The 19,024-nt window shown below is 43.6% G+C and overlaps 1 protein-coding gene across 1 annotated transcript in view; it reads left to right on the forward strand.

Moving 5' to 3' along the window:
- arl1 (ADP-ribosylation factor-like 1) overlaps positions 1–18,116 on the forward strand; it is a 19,403-nt gene extending 1,287 nt beyond the window's left edge. Inside the window, exons 2-5 of the mRNA XM_078221096.1 lie at positions 4,196–4,277; positions 8,482–8,593; positions 11,809–11,987; positions 14,690–18,116. Of these exons, the coding sequence (XP_078077222.1) occupies positions 4,196–4,277; positions 8,482–8,593; positions 11,809–11,987; positions 14,690–14,720 (404 nt within the window). The 3' untranslated portion in view covers positions 14,721–18,116. The remainder of the gene's footprint in view (positions 1–4,195; positions 4,278–8,481; positions 8,594–11,808; positions 11,988–14,689) is intronic.
- The last annotated feature ends 908 nt before the right edge of the window (positions 18,117–19,024 follow it).

Genomic DNA, 19,024 nt, shown 5'->3' on the forward strand with positions numbered 1-19,024 from the left:
CTGTACACAACCCAAGCAATTGCAATACCAATGGCTTTAAATTGACACTTGAATGTCTTGCTAAGTCATTTCAGAGGACAGTTAGTGATTTTTCAAGGATGAGGCAGTGTTATGTAAAGAAAATCACTTCCAACCTTCCCTCCTTTTTAACATACCATTCCTTGGCTTGTCTGAATTCAATTTACATAGCAGTAATTTTATACAGAGGCAGATTGGAGATTTTACTTTAATCTCAGTGTGTAGAAGATTATACAGATTTTCTCTTCACTATACTTACAACCAAAAAACATGATGCAAAATAGATACTTAGAAATTAGATCAATTCATTGTACACTGTAGGTTATATAAAAAACAGATATCCTTGCAAGTTTATTTGAAAAACTACTAAAGCACTGTTACTGATTTCTGGTGAGTTTTTTTTAAACCTGGTGTTGTTTAAACCTGGTGTTGTTAAAACTCTTACTGAGTTTTTTTAAATTAGAGAAACATATTAAAAAGAATCAAAAACCCTCAAGTACTTGAGGGCGGCACGGTAGCACAGTGGTTAGCACTGCTGCTTCACAGCTCCAGGGACCTGGGTTCGATTCCCGGCTTGGGTCACTGTCTGTGTGGAGTTTGCACATTCTCCTCGTGTCTGCATGGGTTTCCTCCGGGTGCTCCGGTTTCTTCCCACAGTCCAAAAATGTGCGGGTTAGGTTGATTGGCCAGTGTAAAAATTGCCCCTTAGAAGTCCTGAAATGCGTAGGGTTAGAGGGATTAGTGGGTAAATATGTAAGGTTGGGGAGTAGGGCCTGGGTGGGATTGTGGTCGGTGCAGACTCGATGGGCCGAATGGCCTCCTTTCTGCACTGTAGGGTTTTGATGATTTCTATGATCCCAATACATTTGACAAAATCAAGTCAAATCAAATGTTTCTCCTGTCTATTCTGCAGGGATTGCACATTTTCTTTCCTCTCCAAAGCACTATATTAACTTGGTGGTATTCAAAATTATCTTGATATAATTCCACTTGGGCAACGTTTATCTCCGCTACCACCTAATGCATCCTACAACGAGAATCCTTTGGCTTGGTCCCCTATTTTCATCTTGGTTAGGCTTTTGTGAATCCCTGGGAGTGATTTTCTAAAGTAACGGTATGATACTAAAAGCAAGTTGCCGTTGTAAATATCATTTTCCTTTTCATTACTGGAAAAGGGCTGAGTTCTTGTGGACACGGAAATACTTTCTCCCTTCCGTTATTGTAAACTTAGTCAGGCTGCTGATAACCCATTCAAAAAGAAACCAGTTACTGACATCAAACACCATCGTTCTTTTGGATTGCTTTCCACACGTGATAAAACAAAAGTGCGTTCAGGATGAAGAGGAATATCCCATCAAACGGAATGAGTTGAACTTGGGAACAGAAGGGGGCCATTCAGCTGCTCAAATTCATTCTGCTGTTCACTTAGATTGTGACTGATTGCATGCCTCAAATCCAGTTTGGCTCCATAACCCTTATTGCTGAATTTAAAAAATCTCAGTCTTGAAAAAGTTAATCGGCCTCCAATGTCCACAGCCTTTTGACAGCGAATCCCACATTTTCACTGTCCTTTACATGGGTGGAAAATCCTGCCTGATTTACTGCCTCCTTATTCTGGGTTCCCCCACCAAGGAAAATAGTTTCTCTCCACTCATAGAACATAGAACAGTACAGCACAGAACAGGCCCTTTGGCCCACGATGTTGTGCCGAGCTTTGTCTGAAACCCAGATCAAGCTATTTCCTCCCTATCATCCCGAAGTACTCCATGTGCCTATCCAATAGCTTCTTAAATGTTCCTAAAGTTTCTGACTCCACTATCCCTGCAGGCAGTCCATTCCACACCCCAACCACACTCTGAGTAAAAAACCTACCTCGGACATCCTTCCTATATCTCCCACCATGAACCCTATAGTTATGCCCCCTAGTTACCGCTCCATTCACCCGAGGAAATAATCTTTGAACGTTCACTCTATCTATCCCCCTCATCATCTTATAAACCTCTATCAAGTCTCCTCTCAACCTCCTCCGCTCCAAAGATAAAAGCCCAAGTTCCCTCAACCTTTCCTCATAAGACCTACCCTCCAAACCAGGCAGCATCCTGGTAAATCTCCTTTGTACTCTTTCCAGTGTCTCCACATCCTCCTTATAGTGAGCTGACCAGAACTGCACACAATATTCCAAATGTGGTCTCACCAAGGTCCTGTACAGTTGCAGCATAACCCCATGGCTCTTAAACTCAAACCCCCTGTTAATGAACGCCAACACACTATAGGCCTTCTTCACGGCTCTATCCCTTTCAATTAAATAGCGGGTATGGTTTATTTAAAGGTAACTTCTTAATCAAAGAACGATGCAGGACAAGAACAGGCTCTTCTGCCCACCAAGCTTGCGCCAATAATGTGGTTCCTATCCCTTTGTCCCCCTCCTGTTCATGTGTCTATCAAGATGCACCTTGAATGTTGCTAATATACCTGTTCCACCACCTCCACTGGCAGTACATTCCAGGCCTCTGTGAAAGACTTTCCCCGCACGTCTTCCCTAAACTTCCTGTGCAATATTACAAAGCTCTCTGTTTAATTTGACAGTGGATTGCTTTTCACTGAGGGTGATTCTGAACTGGGTGTTAAGCAGTAGCACAAACTACAAAACAAGCAGGCCAGGTAATCTTTGAGCATTTTGTCAATTATTATTGTTCATCCCTCAGATTTTTGTAGTTCTCATGTCTGTGCATTCTTGATTTCCTTGTTATACTATTGGCAACTGTGCCTTCAGCTGCCCAGATGGGTGGCACAGTGGTTAACCCTGCTGCCTCACAGTGCCAGAGACACAGGTTTGATTCTTGGCTTGGGTCACTGTTTGTGCGGAGTCTGCACGTTCTCCCCGTGTCTGCGTGGGTTCCCTCCGGGTGCTCCGGTTTCCTCCGGGTTAGGTGGATTGGCCATGCTAAATTGCCCCTTAGTGTCAGGGGGATTAGCTAGGGCAAATGTATGGGGTTATGGAGATAGGGCCTGGTGTGGTCGGTGCAGTCTCGATGGGCCAAATGGCCTCATTCTGTACTGTAAGGATTCTATGAACCCTCAAGATCTGGATTCTCTCCCTAACCCCCTTTGACTTTCTACCTTGCTCCTTTTTAAGCTGCTCCCCAAAAGTTACCTGTTAGACCAACCCTTTGCTTACCTGCTGCAGGCTGGAGGGGCCAAGTGGCCTATTCCTGATTTATGACCAGAGGTTTCTGGCTGTTCATGCCTTGCCGCCACTGCCAGTGAGGACGGAGAATCTGGTGCTGAGCTAAGTCTCCATTCACTGCAGCGGGACAGGGGATTCTGCTGATGTGAACTGCTGGAAAATTCTGGCCCATATATTTGTCCTAATATCTCCTCCATGTGGCTCGATATCAGAGTCAGTTTGTTAATCGCTCCTATGTAGCCACCTGAGGTGTTTTACTTTGTTAAAGGTATTAAATGTTAATATAAGAGCGGTAATTTGACAATCTCAAACTCTCACGCGTATGCTCAACATAAAAGCAAAAAATGCTGGAGATGTACATCAGATCTGGCAGCATCCGTGGAGAGAGAAACAATTAACAATTCCAGCTCAAAAGCAGTTCTGATGAAAAGTCATTGACCCGAAAGTTAACACTTACTCTGCAGATGCTGCTGTACCTGTTGGGGCGGTGCAGTGGTTAGCACTGCTACACCGCAGCGCCAGGGGCCTGGATTGAATTCTCGGCTTGGGTCACTGTCTGTGGAGTCTGCACATTCTCCCCGTGTCTGCGTGGGTTTCCTCCGGGTGCTCCGGTTTCCTCCCACAGTCTGAAAGATGTGCAGGTTAGGGTGCATTGACCCGAACAGGCGCCGGAGTGTGGCGACTAGGGGGATTTCACAGTAACTTCATTGCAGTGTTAATATAAGCCTGCCTTGTGTCTAATAAATAAACTTGAACTTTACTTTTTATTTCTAGTATTGTCAGTCTATATTTCAGATTTCCAGCATCTACAGTATTTTGCTTGTGTGCACGTCAATCAACTGGTTTCCCTGCTGTATATAAGCGGATCGCAACATCAGATTAAGGAAAATCAGTATTAATGGGACAGAAGTGGTGTTAATCTCTGTGTGCAGAAACAGACATAAGAGTTTGCGAGCAGTGATTCTGAAATGAGTAATTTTTGTTTTGCAGCAATTGGCTTCAATGTTGAAACAGTGACCTACAAGAACCTTAAGTTTCAAGTGTGGGATTTAGGTGGACAGACCAGCATACGGTATGAAAATGTCCACTTTTTACCCTCTCAGCATTGCCTGTAAATTTAACCTGATCAGAAATGGGAGCTTTGGTCTGACAAGACCCATGATTTATTTGTCAGTAAGTACCTTCAATAAGGTACCACATAACACACTCATGACTAGGGTCAGGGGACAAGTAGCAGAATGGATAGTAAGCGGTGCACCTGGCAGCAGTTCAAGAAGCCAGCTAATCGCCAACCACTCGAGGGTAATGGAGAATGAGCAATAAATGCGACATTCACGTCCCACAAAAAAAAAGGCTATAAAACTGAAAATAGTGTGTCGAGATTAAAGGCAGCTACTTTGATTGGGGAATAGTTGGAAGCGGTGTCCCACTGGGATTGATGCTGAGGCCACTGTTTATCCTTAGCATAAACAATTTGAACTTTGCAGTTAGAAATGTATTACTTTTCAATTAGTAGACAACACCAAATTTGATGGGTGAAGTTCAAACAGAGGAGGACTCTGATAATACAGGAAAACATCAATGAACTTCCAAAACTTTAGTGTAGATAAGTGGGCAATCGCACATTTTGGTAGTATCATAAATGATTTAATAATGGAAAATGGTTCATCTTCAAGGGCCAAGAACATTCTGGAAGAATCTGTGGTTTTTAAAAGACACTGTCCCTGAAAGGGTTAATCCAAGGACTCTGGTTGCTGCTGTTCCAGGAAAGTCAGAGAATCCTACAGAAGGAGGCCATTCGGCCCATCGAGTCTGCACCGACCACAATCCCACCCAGGCCCTATCCCCATAAAACTATGCATTTACCCTAGTCCCCCTGACACCAAAGGGGCAATTTAGCACGGCCAATCCACCTAACCCACACATCTTTGGACTGTGGGAGGAAACTGGAGCACCCGGAGAAAACCCATGCAAACATGGAGGGAATGTGCAGACTCCATAGCGACAGTGACCCAAGCCAGGAATCGAACCTAACTTGCACAGCTTTGGACTGTGGAAGGAAGCCCACACAGACAATGGGGAGAATGTGCAAAGTCCACACAGATAGTGACCCGAGGCCGGAATCGAACCCGGGCCCCTGGCGCTGTGAGGTAGCGGTGTTAACCACTGCCACTGTGCCACCCTTCTACTTGACAAGTCTGGTTTTATAGATGAATAATTTTGTTTGTTATTGAAGAAATGCACTGCAGCAATTCACCAAACATCCTTAGACAGCACCTTCCAAACCAACGACTGCTTCCACCTAGAAGGACAAGGGCAGCAGATACCTGGGAGCACCACCACCTGCAAGTTCCCCACGAAGCTACTCACCATCCTGACTTGGAAATATATCACCGTTCCTTCGCAGTCGCTGGGTCAAAATCCTGGAATTCCCTCCCTAACGCCATTGTGGATCAACCCACAGCACACGGACTGCAGCGATTCAAGAAGGCAGCTCACCACCACCACCTTCTCAAGGGCAACTCAGGATCGGCTGGCCAGCCGGCAAGACTCATGTCCCACGAATGAATAAAAATAGTGAAGAAACCTGGGCATTGAGTGCTCATTCTGAGATTCATTAGTAAAGCACCAATTTGTCTGTATAGCTAGCTGGAGGAATAAATTGGTGTTATGGCCTGTAGAGTACTGGAATTAGAGCCTCCCATTTTGGTTGTAACAGTAGGAAAAATTAATGACCACACACAGGGCGGTATGGTGGCACAGTGGTTAGCACTGCTGCCTCAAAGCGCCAGAGGCCCAGGTTCAATTCCCGCTTGGGTCACTGTCTGTCCAGAGTTTGCACGTTCTCCCTCTGTCTGTGAGAGTTTCCTCTGGATGCTCCAGTTTCCTCCCACAGTCTGAAAGTCGTGCTGGTTAGGTGCATTGGCCATGCTAAATTCCCCCTCAGTGTACCCGAACAGGCGCCGGAGTGTGGCGACTAGGGGATTTTCACAGTAACTTCATTGCAGTGTTAATGTAAGCCTGCTTGTGACATTAATAAATAAACTTTAGACACCTCAGAAAATAAGTGTCTAAATAGGGTAAGGTAATGTCGTTCTGGGAGTACAGACACAGAATTCACCAAAAGTTATTGGTGTTAAATAGGCCAGTTTTTTAAAAAATGAAATGAAACATTTGTGTTCGTTTCCAGGTGGGTGAAATGATAAACTTCTATTGAATCTTGGTTGGATCATGGTTGCAATGCTGTTAACAGTTCTAATCTCCATATTTATAAAATGATAGAGGCACTGGAGAAGATGCAGAACCTCATGTACCAGAATTGAGAGCATTTAATCATCAGGAAACATTGAATAAGCTGCGACTATTCTCCTCTTGCAAAAAAAGGGAAAACTGAGCAGTTTGGGATGTTGAGGTTTTGAAAGGTGCTACACAAATAGTTCTTATCTTTGATCGTGTTCTTATCGCCCTCACCTTTTCTGACACACACACACACACCCCCCCCCTGCCCCCCCGTCCTCCGTTTCTGGAGTCTTTTATATTTGCTATTCCATTAAGACAATCAATTAATTTAACATTTTTTGACTCTTTACAGTAATTCCTCACTTTTTAAAGTTGTAGTTTCATTCCTGAAAAGTCCAACTTTAAGTGAAACCACTTTAAACAAAACAGATTTTCCCATTGTGACCAAATCTAACTGCCATAGTCCGGTTCTACAGGACCTTCCTTATCAGAAAAAAACAATAAACCATTATACCTTTATAAGTTGAAAAACTTTAAATTCTTACATTGGTGACTGTAATAGCTTTTAAAATGAAATAAATTAAAGCATGTAAAAGAAATATGCCAACTTGTTGTACTTGGCACTTGCTGACTTCCAGGACTGCTCGTCGCTGACTTGCTGCTGCTTCTCAGCCCTCACTGTGAGTGAGGGCTCTGGAGACCAGCAGCTTTGACTTGCAGGGAGTGAGCTGCAAGCCAGAGAGGCGTCAAGAGGAAAGGTTGGCAGTGGCTTGGAGGGGTCAGGGAGCAGGAGAATCCCAAACCAGCATTAGTGAGCAGGCAACACAGTAGCACAGTGGTTAGCACTGCTGCTTCACACCTCCAGCGACCTGGGTTCGATTCCCGGTTTGGGTCACTGTCTGTGTGGAGTTTGCACATTCTCCTCGTGTATGCGTGGGTTTCCTCCGGGTGCTCAGGTTTCCTCCCACAGTCCAAAGATGTGCGGGTTAGGTTGATTGGCCATGCTAAAATTGCCCCTTAGTGTCCTGAGATGGAGGTTAGAGGGATTAGTGGGTAAATGTGTAGGGATATAGGGGTAGGGCCTGGGTGGGATTGTGGTTGGTGCAAACTCGATGGGCCAGATGGCCTCTTTCTGCACTGGTAAGGATTCTATGATCAATGGCGACTGGGAGGATGGGGGAGCAGGAAAGGCAGAGAACTGGAGGGCAGCGAAAGAACATAAGAACTAGGAGCAGGAGTTGGCCATCTGGCCCCCCTCGCCATTCAATAAGATCATGGCTGATTTTTTTCGTGTACTCAGCTCCACTTACCCGCCCGCTCACCATAACCCTTAATTCCCTTACTGTTCGAAATCTATCTATCTTTGCCTTAAAAACATTAAATGAGGTAGTCTCAACTGCTTCATTGGGCAGGGAATTCCACAGATTCACAACTCTTTGGGTAAAGAATTTCCTCCTCAACTCAGTTGTTGACGAACAGGAGAGGCCATCCCAAAATGGGAAGACGATGGCCTAGTGGTATTATCACTACATTATTAATCCAGAAACTCAGCTAATGTTCTTGGGACCCGGGTTCGAATCCCACCACAGCAGATGGTGGAATTTGAATTAAATTTTAAAAAAATATCTGGAATTAATGTACTGATGTCCATGAAACCATTGTCGATTGTTGGAAAAACCCATCTGGTTCACTAATGTCCTTTAGGGAAGGAAATCTGCCATCATTATCCGGTCTGGCCTACATGTGACTCCAGACACACCACAGTGTGGTTGACTCTCAACTGCCCTCCAAGGGTAACTAGGGATGGGCAATAAATGCTGGTCCAGCCAGCGACGCCCATGTCCCACAAATGAATTTTTAAAAAATGACGCCACTCGGGTCTTGCAACCCTACGCCAGACCTGGCATGAAACAATAAACTCCCAACACTAAAAACATATATGGGTGCAATTAACTTGCTGTTAAAGCAGAACAGCTTGCTTTCCGTTAGAAAACTGACATTATTTCACTTCAGTGTGTTTGTAAATTCTCTTTCAGGCCTTACTGGCGTTGTTATTACTCTAACACAGATGCAGTCATCTATGTAGTGGACAGTTGTGACAAAGACAGAATGGGAATCTCAAAGTCAGAACTTGTGGCCATGTTGGAGGTAAGGAAAAATGTTCTGGAGATTCATTTTGAAATATCTAAATGTCGTCATGGGTAGTGAATGGTTTGGAAGCATTGTAAAGAGTGAATCTGTAGAAGTAACTGAACATGTGCTACTGGGGTTGGGGAGGAGGGGGGGGGGGCACAGGTGCAAAGGCAGCAATAAATACATTTTAAATGTTGGACTTTCACGGCAAGGTCATCAACAATACTGGGAAAGGGCAGTTTACTGTTCCTGATACGAGTTATACTCCAACTATTGCTGATGCTTGCTGTATTTACAGTGTAGCAAAAGAATGTCAGCATAGGGCTAGTGATGTTGGTATAATTGCCATCATTACTCTGCTGGGAGTGGAGAGTAATTTTTCACTTGAAGCATTTTGAGAGATGATGTGTATAAATGTAAGCATTATATCCTTCCCATGGCCTTTTTGGATCGTTCTGCAAGTGATTTTTCTTTCTCTCTGTTATATGTTAGGGGAGACGGTAACTGCTAGACTATTAATCCAGAAACTCCGCTAATATTCTGGGGGACCCGGGTTCGAATCCCACCACGGCAGATGATGCAATTTGAAATCAATTAAAAAATATCTGGAATTAAGAATCTACTGATGACCCTAAAACCATTGTCGATTGTTGGAAAAACCCATCTGGTTCACTAATGTCCTTTTAAGGAAGGAAATCTGCCGTCCTTACCTGGTCTGGCCTACATGTGATTCCAGAGGTACAGCAATGTGGTTGACTCTCAACTGCGCCCCCCCCCAGGGCAACTAGGGATGGACAATAAATGCTGGCCAACCAGCAGCGCCCGTGTCCCACGAATGAGTAAAAAAAAGAATAAATGTTCAGCTAAAATTTAAACTTTTTTAAATGGTTTTTAACTCCTACAGAACTTATTTAAACAGTGGCTTCATTTATTGAGCATACCTATTCTTCAAATGAACCTATGTAGGTTTTGCATTATATAAATCACTGTATATATTAAAACGTCCACACTATTAGCCTGTGGTGAAAAACCTTCCCACCCTCAATATCAGATTGTTAATACTAAATCCACTAAAAGCTATAGAAATGATTTTGCCTATGGAATATTAAATAGCGATGGCAAATTAGCAGTCATGAATGCGATGGACCCCAATATGTTCACATGCCAGGTGGAGTGATCCACCGAGAACTGTCTTTGTCTCCTTTGGGGAAGGATGTCAAGGCCTTGGAGAGGAGGTTGACTAGAATGGAATCATCGACTGAGGGAATTCAGTGGGGACTTGCCAGTAAAACCAGAAGGTTGTGGGTTCAAGTCCCAACCTAGGTTGACAGTGCCGGCATTGCGGGAATGCTGCACTGCCCTTGGGATGGGAGTTAGAACCATAGAAAAGTTACAGCACAGAAGCAGCTCATTCAGCCCATTTTGCCCATACCAATCTAAGGACACCCAGGTGTTATTTCTAATCCCACCTTCCTGCAGCCAACCCAGAGCCCTATAGCTTAAAGCACTTCAGATGCAGATCCAGGTACTTTTAAAAAGTGTTTAGGGTCTCTGCCTCCACCGCCAACTTGGGCAGCGAATTCCAGGCACCCACCACCTTCTGCATAAAAAAAGTTCTTTCTCATGTTCCCTCTACTGCCACTTATCTTGAATCCATTATCGTCCCCTGGTTCTAAAATTCTCTAAGAGTTTTAACAACACTAGGTTAAAGTCCAACAGGTTTATTTGGTAGCAAAAGCCATTAGCTTTCGGAGCGCTGTTCCTTCGTCAGATGGAGTGGATCTGAGAGCAGATTTCCACTCCATCTGACGAAGGAGCAGCGCTCCGAAAGCTAATGGCATTTGCTACCAAATAAACCTGTTGGACTTTAACCTGGTGTTGTTAAAACTCTTACTGTGTTTACCCCAGTCCAACGCCGGCGTCTCCACATCATGTCTAAAACTAGGGATGGATGGGAAACAAATTTATCCTGTCCACTCTCTTTCGCTCATAATTTTGTCCACCTCTATCAAGTCACCCCTCCGCCTTCTTTGTTAAACCTCCTTGGGTGGGCGTAATCTATCCAATGAATTGTAAGTGTTTTCACCCTGACTCCTGCCCAATATTTATCTCCCACCCAACATTACAAAAACTAGAGAATCTGGTCGTTAATCACACTGTGGATGTTTATTGTGTAAACTGGCTGCAATGTTATCCATTACAACACTGACTACACTTCAAAACAAAGTACTTCACTGGCCTTAAAATGCTTTGAGATGACCTGATTCTTCAAAGGGGCCATTTGCAGATGATTCTTTGGAAATTACCCCAGTATTTTAAGAATTCCTATCCCTATCTGATAAAGAATTTGTGCTCTTTGTAAGATTGTTCAGAGTTTTTGAATATGACAATTTATTATTAATCTTGCTATATTTCAGCCTGGCTTTAAGATTATTTTAAGCAATTCTTTGGATTTAAGGGCTTCTCGAGCTTTTATCTGCTGACCTTTAACCTCACCGTGGCAAATTACTAATCTTGCTTTCATTCTGCATTCCACCAGTAGTTAGTCTAAATCAACTTAATTCAAATTTTTGAAGCTTTTTCACATAATCTGTTTGTTGAACCTGATGGCACAATTGTTACAGCCAGAATTTTGGATCATACGCTGATCTGACAAGAGTTCAACTGATTCCTAAAACAAATGGAAAGCATGGGCATACCTTCGACACCTGTCTCCATGGGTCAACGCTTGCATTCTTGCTGTCTAGCTTCCTATCTCACTGGCACTCTTTCTCTGCACCCCCCCCCCCCCCCAACCCCCCCACCCCTAAACCCAGCTGGCAAGCTGTCCTGCAGCCCCTCCCCATTCGCTGATGTCTTAGTAGGAACCTTGAATGTTTTTGGAATTCCACCTTCAATCGATATGCTGCATGCATTGGCTGCACAGGTCATACTCTGTGAAGTCACCATGAAGGAGTCTAACAACACCAGGTTAAAGTCCAACAGGTTTATGGTCCAACACCGGCATTTCCACATCAAGTCACCATGATCCATGGCAATAAGAAGAACTTGTATTCCCTGAAGGTGTTTAGGACAAGTTGGCTTTGTTTCAGAATCTCAGAATTGAAATAATTCTTGTTTTATTTTGCTATAATCATCTTTTTCCCTCTGCATGAAATCTAACTCATTGTTCTTTCTACCTATGGCCTTTATAAGAGGAGGTTGGTTACCACCAGTCTGTTTGCTTGCAGGAGGAGGAGCTGAAGAAAGCCGTTCTAGTTGTGTTTGCAAATAAGCAGGATATGGAACAGGCGATGTCTCCCACAGAGGTGGCCAATGCACTCGGTTTGCCAGCTATGAAGGATCGGAAGTGGCAGATATTCAAGACCTCCGCAACCAAAAACATTGGACTGGACGAGGCCATGGATTGGTAATTGAGTGAATATGGGAAATCTTGTGGTCTCGCTGGCCTGAGTCAGAAAATCACCCCATCAAACTGCACTCTGGGATTTTAGTTCATAGAACTGACGCTTCTGGTGGTAGTACTGAAGGAGTGCTGCATTGTCAGAACTGACACTTTTTGGATGAGATGTTAATTCAAAGGCTACAATTTCCTCTTCAGTTAAACGCAATTCATAATAAGATGGATGAATTGATAGGACAAATAGCAGCAAATAACTATGATATGCTAGCCATTGTGGTGATATAGTCGCAAAGTGACCACAGCAGAGACCTGAATATGCGAAGGCATTTACATTTCGGAAGGAAGGAAAGTGGGGGTGGGGTAGCTCTGTTAATAAAAGATGAGATCGTGCAATAGTGTAGTTGCCTGTTTTCTCCACCAGATTATGACTTATGAAGTTTGGGGCGTTGTACGAACATGGGCGGCACGGTAGCACAGTGGTTAGAACTGCTGCTTCACAGCTCCAGGGACCTGGGTTCGATTCCCGGCTTGGGTCACTGTCTGTGTGGAGTTTGCGCATTCTCCTTGTGTCTGCGTGGGTTTCCTCCGGGTGCTCCGGTTTCCTCCCAGTCCAAAGATGTGCGGGTTAGCGTGATTGGCCATGCTAAAATTGCCCCTTCGTGTCCTGAGATGCGTAGGTTAGAGGAATTAGCGGGTAAATGTGTAGGGATATGGGAGTAGGGCCTGGGTGGGATTGTGGTCGGTGCAGACTCGATGGGCCGAATGGCCTGTTTCTGCACTGTAGGGTTTCTATGATTTCTATGCAATTGCCCCGGTGTTAACTTGAGATAGAAGACATTTGTAGGTTAACAACGGGTCGTGAATCTTTGGCCTTCTGCAGCCCAGACACCTGTCATTGACACTCATTAATTGAGGACATTTCAGGCTGTGATCAGCAGGTTTTTGGAATGTAAGGGTATCCAGGGATAGAGTGAGACATTGGAATTGACGGACAAATTCACCCGTGATCCTGTTGAATGGCGGAGTGGATTTGAGGGGTCATCTCTTCTGTTTAGAGTTTATTTATTAGTGTCACAATTAGGCTTGCATTAACACTGCAATGAAGTTACTGTGAAAATCCCCTAGTTGTCACAGTCCGATGCCTGTTTGGGTACACTGAGGGAGAATTTAGCATGGCCAATGCATCAAACCAGCACATCTTTCAGACTGTGGGAGGAAACCGGAGCACCTGGAGGAAACCCACGCAGACACGGGGAGAATGTGCAGACTCCGCACAGACAGTGACCCAAGCTGGGAATCAAACCCAGGTTCCTGCGCTGTGAGGCAGCAGTGCTAACCACTGTGCCACCATGTATAACCCTCGGGTGAAATGGGGGTAAAGAGTGGAGATGTGCAAAAATGAGAGAACGTGTAAGACTTTAATGGGCGGAGTCAGAGTCTGCATGTCCTCCCCGTGTCTGCATGGGTTTCCTCCGGGTGCTCCGGTTTCCTCCCACAGTCTGAAAGACGTGCTGGTTAGGTGCATTGGCCGTGCTAAATTCTCCCTCAGTGCACCCGAACAGAGTGTGGTGACTAGGGGATTTTTGCAGTAACTCCATTGCAGTGTTAATGTAAGCCTACTTGTGACACGAATAAATAAACTTTAAATAGAAGAGATGACCCTCGAATCCACTCCGCCATTCAACAGGATCACGAGTGAACTTTTCCATCACTTCCAGTATCGCACCCAATCCCTGGATACCCTTACATTCCAAAAATCTACTGATCTCAGTCTGAACTGTCCTCAATGACTGAGTGTCGATGACAGGTGTCTGGGCTAGAGAAATCCAAAGATTCACAACCCGTTGATAACCTACAAATGTCTTCTATCCCACGTTCTGCAGATAGGACTTGCTCCTCAGTTAAAATCTCTCAGGTTTTCTCATTTTTTTAGATTTGTATCATAAATTCCAATGTCTGTATTTATAATGGAAGTCTGGCACAGTGTCATCACAGGCTTTCACCTATGTTCCTCTGTAGCCACCCTCCCCAAGCCGGAGTTACAGTGTCAGCGAGTTCACACTGCAGTTTTTGGTATGTGTTGTTACACAGCTGTCACAATATTTTTCTTGTTGTCTTTTAAACTATCCTTCCCCTTTAATAGCCAGACAAAGTCACAGAGTGGTTCAAGATGTTTTATTGACAACTGTAGCACTACAGGACTCCAGCTAAGCCATTCAGAGTGCAGAAATACACAAGCAATTGTAGTTTCAAATTCGATCACAAGTAATTAGTATATACCAATAAAAATATGGGGGTTATCTCTATCCATTCATAGTTATTGATTAAGGTTACATCATGCATACGTTAGGATATAGTGTCCAATTGTAACTTATGAGTGTTATATCATCAAGCAATGATAGCTATATCTCTGACCAATGGTATATCAACCACCCTTTCCATTGTCCCTTGCTCTAATGGGCAAACATGAGGTGCAGCTGCACATGGTTCAGTTAAATGATCCTTGACTCTTATCTGGGTCTGCTTTAAGCTAGACCTGTGGTTTTCACACAGCTTTCCCTGTGTGACTGAGATTTTTAAACCTGTGTGATTTTTAATCCTTTCGGTGTGGACATGGGAAGTTATAAATGAGAAATGATTGCAGGAAATGTGTGAAGCTTTAACATTTCTAACGATTTGAATTGGGGGTTTTTTTTTTGTCTTTCCAGGTTGGTCGAAGCTTTGAAGTGTAGACAGTGAAAAGAGTGGATCGGATTGTTTTGTAACCTACTGCAAGAGACTGTGGAGTGATGGCCACAGCTTGATTCCCGCCACCTCAGAGGTCTTATATATTGTACAAGAGCCATTTATTCCATCCTGTTCTCCATTTACTCCTGTTTGGTTTCTGTTTGGTTTTGTTTGTATTTATGGGGGGATTTTTTTGACAATAGATTAATTTATCTGTTTTATTAGTCTCTTAATAGAAAGGGTTGAGGTACACGGCATCAGGAAAGGGAAGTTGTCTTTTAGCTGTTTCATTAACTTTGTGATTATATAAACACTAATAAAACATTCCTTTCTTCAATTGGAGGTATGTCCTTGAACACGAGTTTATGCTTTGGTTGAGAAAAGCCTTCTAGGTTTCTGAGCTTAGTTTAACTAATCTAGCTTTTAACTTCACTGTAAAAATCGAGGTGTGCAATTCTTGGTCTTTGAACGTCTATTGTATTTAAAGTTTAATCTAACGTGGAGCAAGAAGTTCTTAGATATTTTCTTAAAACAAAAATGGCTTCAGAGTTCATTCTGTAAATGTTTTGTCATCTTATAAAACCACCCATTTGCTAATCATTCTGTTCAGTGATTTGTGTTGGAGTTTAGGAATTGAATTCTCGGGGGCAACATCAAATAGTAAGTGGATGGATGATTTTATCATCCTGCAGCACGGCCCAATGTATCTGTGCCAGCCCTTTGAAAGAACTATTAAATTAGTCTAGCTCTTCCATCCCCTCACTCTCTCTCCCCATCGCTCTTAATAGTTTGTCTTTTTAAGGTATTTATCCTTTGAAAAATTATCAGTGAACTTGCTTCCACCAGCCTTTCCGGCCGTAACAACTCCCTATGTCGAGAAAAGAGTCTCACCTCATGTTCTTTAGCCTATAATCTTCCATTTTTATCTCTGTGATTGCGCAAGATATTTGAAAGTAATTCAGGAACATTCATTTGATTTGACGTCCAGTTTAAAAATTATTGACCTTTTCTCGCCTAAATTGGTGATAATCATTTAAAATAAGATTTTGCAGATTTCCACCAATTAATTGCTGCTTTTTTTTTGTGGGGTGAATGGTTGAAAACCGATTTTATTCCTGCCCTCAACCACCAAAATAACCTGTTGTTTGGTTACCAAAAATAAACAAGTCCTGTTAATGAAAAGCGCCTCATGCCTAATTTTAGCACTTGTCACCTGCTGTGTGCGCTCTGGAGATATCATTGCACTCTTTTTTTTTTGCAACTTAAAAGAAATAAGGGCTTTTTAAGTTGTTGGAAGGACAGAGGTCCATCTTTAGATCTGGCCGTGGGGAGGCTTTCGTTCATTTACAGCAACATGGGTCTCTCTCCTAGATATGGAACAAGGATAGTAGCACCCCGACAGTTAATACATAGTCCCAAACTGACCGAGGAAAATCCATCGCCTCCGTTGGCTGCAGGCTCAGCATGATTTATCCCTTCCCTCCCGCCGGCTCTGAGATCTCTGTCTCCCCATTGCACATTTCCAGTTTCCATCTTCTTTAGAATTCCTACAGTGCAGAAGGAGGCCATTCAGCGCATCGAGTCTGCACCAACTCTTTTTGGCAGAGCATCTTACCCAGGCCTATCCCCGTAACCCTGGACATTTACCCCATTTCCATCCGTTAGGCTGTGCCTTCAGCTGCTTGGGCACTGAGCTCTGGAATTCCTTCCTTGAACCCACGGGCACAGTGGTTCGCACTGCTGCCTCACAGCTCCAGGGACCTGGGTTCGATTCCTGGCTTGGGTCACTGTCTATGCAGAATTTGCACGTTCTCCCCATGTCTGCATGGGTTTCCTCCAGGTGTTCCAGTTTCCTCCCACAGTCTGAAAGACGTGCTGGTTAGGTGCATTGGCCATGCTAAATTCTCCCTCAGTGTACCCGAACAGGCACCGGAGTGTGGCGACTGGGGGACTTTTACAGTAACTTCATTGCAATGTTAATGTAAGCCTACTTGTGACACTAATAAACTTTTAAACTTTGCTTTTCTCCAGTAAGACACTCCTCAAAACCTACCTCTGATCAAACATTTGGTCTCCTGTCTGAATGTCTCCTTTTGGGGGCTCAGTCTCGTAGACTTTAATACACTCCGATGAAGCACCTTGGGACATATTCCTATGATAGAGGAGCTATATTAAAGACAATTGTTGAGGTCATCGATCAAAAATAGCACACCAAAGAAATGTTTGAAAACTCACAAAATCCCAACTATTTTTATTCTGCTGTTGTAGTGTCCAGAGACGGTTCTTCAATTTTAACTTTCAATTCATTTTAAAACTGAGTGCGGTGGCGAGAGCCAGGAGTATGGTGCTTGTCTGTGAGCTGTGTAAAGAATTGTTGGTTGAGTTTTAGCCTGAATCATTAAAAGAAAACCCCTTGGTTGTTTTCTTTGGGTTCAGCAATGTTCGTACTAAAAGCTGATTGACCATTTTGCTTAAAAATTTCCCTGGGTTTTGTCTTTCCCACTGATTTTCTTTCTCATTTTCAGGAGTGCAAATATAACCAGAATGAAACTGAGTAAACACAGAATTTCAAAGACCTTACTAATTGCCAATTGTCATTTAGTGGGGGGTGGCACAACATTTTATTTATACACGTTGGAAACAAATGTTAGACTTTTTGTACAGTAACTGGGTGGGGGTGATGTACTCGTAGTGTCTGTTCCTGATACCAAACACAGTACGGTCAGGTATGCCAGAACCAGAGCTTAAATAGAACAACCGTACCTTCCCGCTGCAGTTTTACAGCCCATTTTGAATTTCGATTGACAGTGGGAAGCCCTTCCTAACATCAACTTGATGTCTCGCCAGACTGCAGGTTCTGCTGAAGCAGAGATTAATACATCGAGGTTTAGTGTCTCCCCCATGACTCTGTGCTCCTGTCTTGGAGGTTGAAGGCTGTTGGTCCGAACGCAGAGACTTGGGCACATACTACTCATGGCCAATAACCCCAGTGCAGCACTGAGGGAGCACAGTACTGTCACAGGTGCTGTCTTTCAGATGACTGATCAAACCCAAGCTCCAAGTGGAGGGAGAAATATCCCATGGCACTCCTTCAATAGAAAGGCAGGTAATTGGTGTCCTGGCCAATATCCCTCAACCACTATCACTTTTTAATTTCATCATTAGTGTCCATGTGGAAATCATTATCACATTGCTATTTGTGGGAGCTTGCTGTGCACAAAATTGCCTACTGCTTTTTCCTACATTGTAACAGTGACTATTAGATTACTTCATTGGATGCAAAGTGCTTTGGGGTATCTTGAGTTTGTTGAAAGACATTATATAAATGCAAATATTTTTAAGACAGATGAGTTAAGCTTTCAAAAGTGAAAATGACATCTTTCTGCATTAAAGGCTGTTTAAAACAAGTGATGGAATGCTTTTTATTTATTCATTCATGGGACAGGAACATCACCCGTAAGAACAGCATTTACTGCCCAAAGCAGATGTGGAATTTGTTTTGCCTACCTTACAGCTGTGACTGCTTGAAAAGTAATTTGCTGAAATTAGTGAAGCTGTGAAAAAAGACTGAACTTGTTTAATCCGTGCTTTAGCAGGACTTTCCCAGTCCTTTACCACTTTGTGATCTCCAGCAGAACTCTCGCCACGATTTCCAACTTAACAACCAGGGGAGGAAATGTCTTGCAAAATCCTCAGTCCTAACCTGCAGTCTAAACCTTGATAACGTGTAAACTACATCATTCTCTTGCCTCTAACCAATGCTCTTCGAACTTGTAACTTCAAATTATTATCACCAGTTTCAGAAAGAGGGAGTTGGGACATTTCTGACCTTGTTATTGTTCTTAAAGTCTGTCTTGTTTTTCCTGCCACATTTTCAGTCTGTCCAAGCTCTTCCGTTACTGCTCAGTGTCTGTTATTTCTATAAGCATCCTGGGGTGTGGTGATACACGCCTGTAATCAGATGACTCTGAGGTGATCAGTTTTCTGGGTTGTTGTAGATTTTTGTTTTTAACTTTTTACTCCATTCTAAAAGTTACAAAGCCAGTGTGCAGCGTGGACTGGGCGGATCCCAATCCATCTCCTCGCTTGCTCCAATAACCAAATTCAAATTGAATCCCGTCCATGGTCCCCACAAGAGAGACGAACCAGATCCAAGCTGACGAGAAAAGGCATTGCATCCCATCTTGATCTGACACTTGGGGCAGGATTTTATGGCCTCGCTCGTCCCCACGTCAGCGGCACGGTGGCACAGTGGTTAGCACTGCTGCTTCACAGCTCCAGGGACCTGGGTTTGATTCCCGGCTTGGGTCACTGTC

Source organism: Mustelus asterias, chromosome 9 (assembly GCF_964213995.1).
Source record: "Mustelus asterias chromosome 9, sMusAst1.hap1.1, whole genome shotgun sequence".
Classification (NCBI taxonomy): Eukaryota; Metazoa; Chordata; class Chondrichthyes; order Carcharhiniformes; family Triakidae; genus Mustelus; species Mustelus asterias.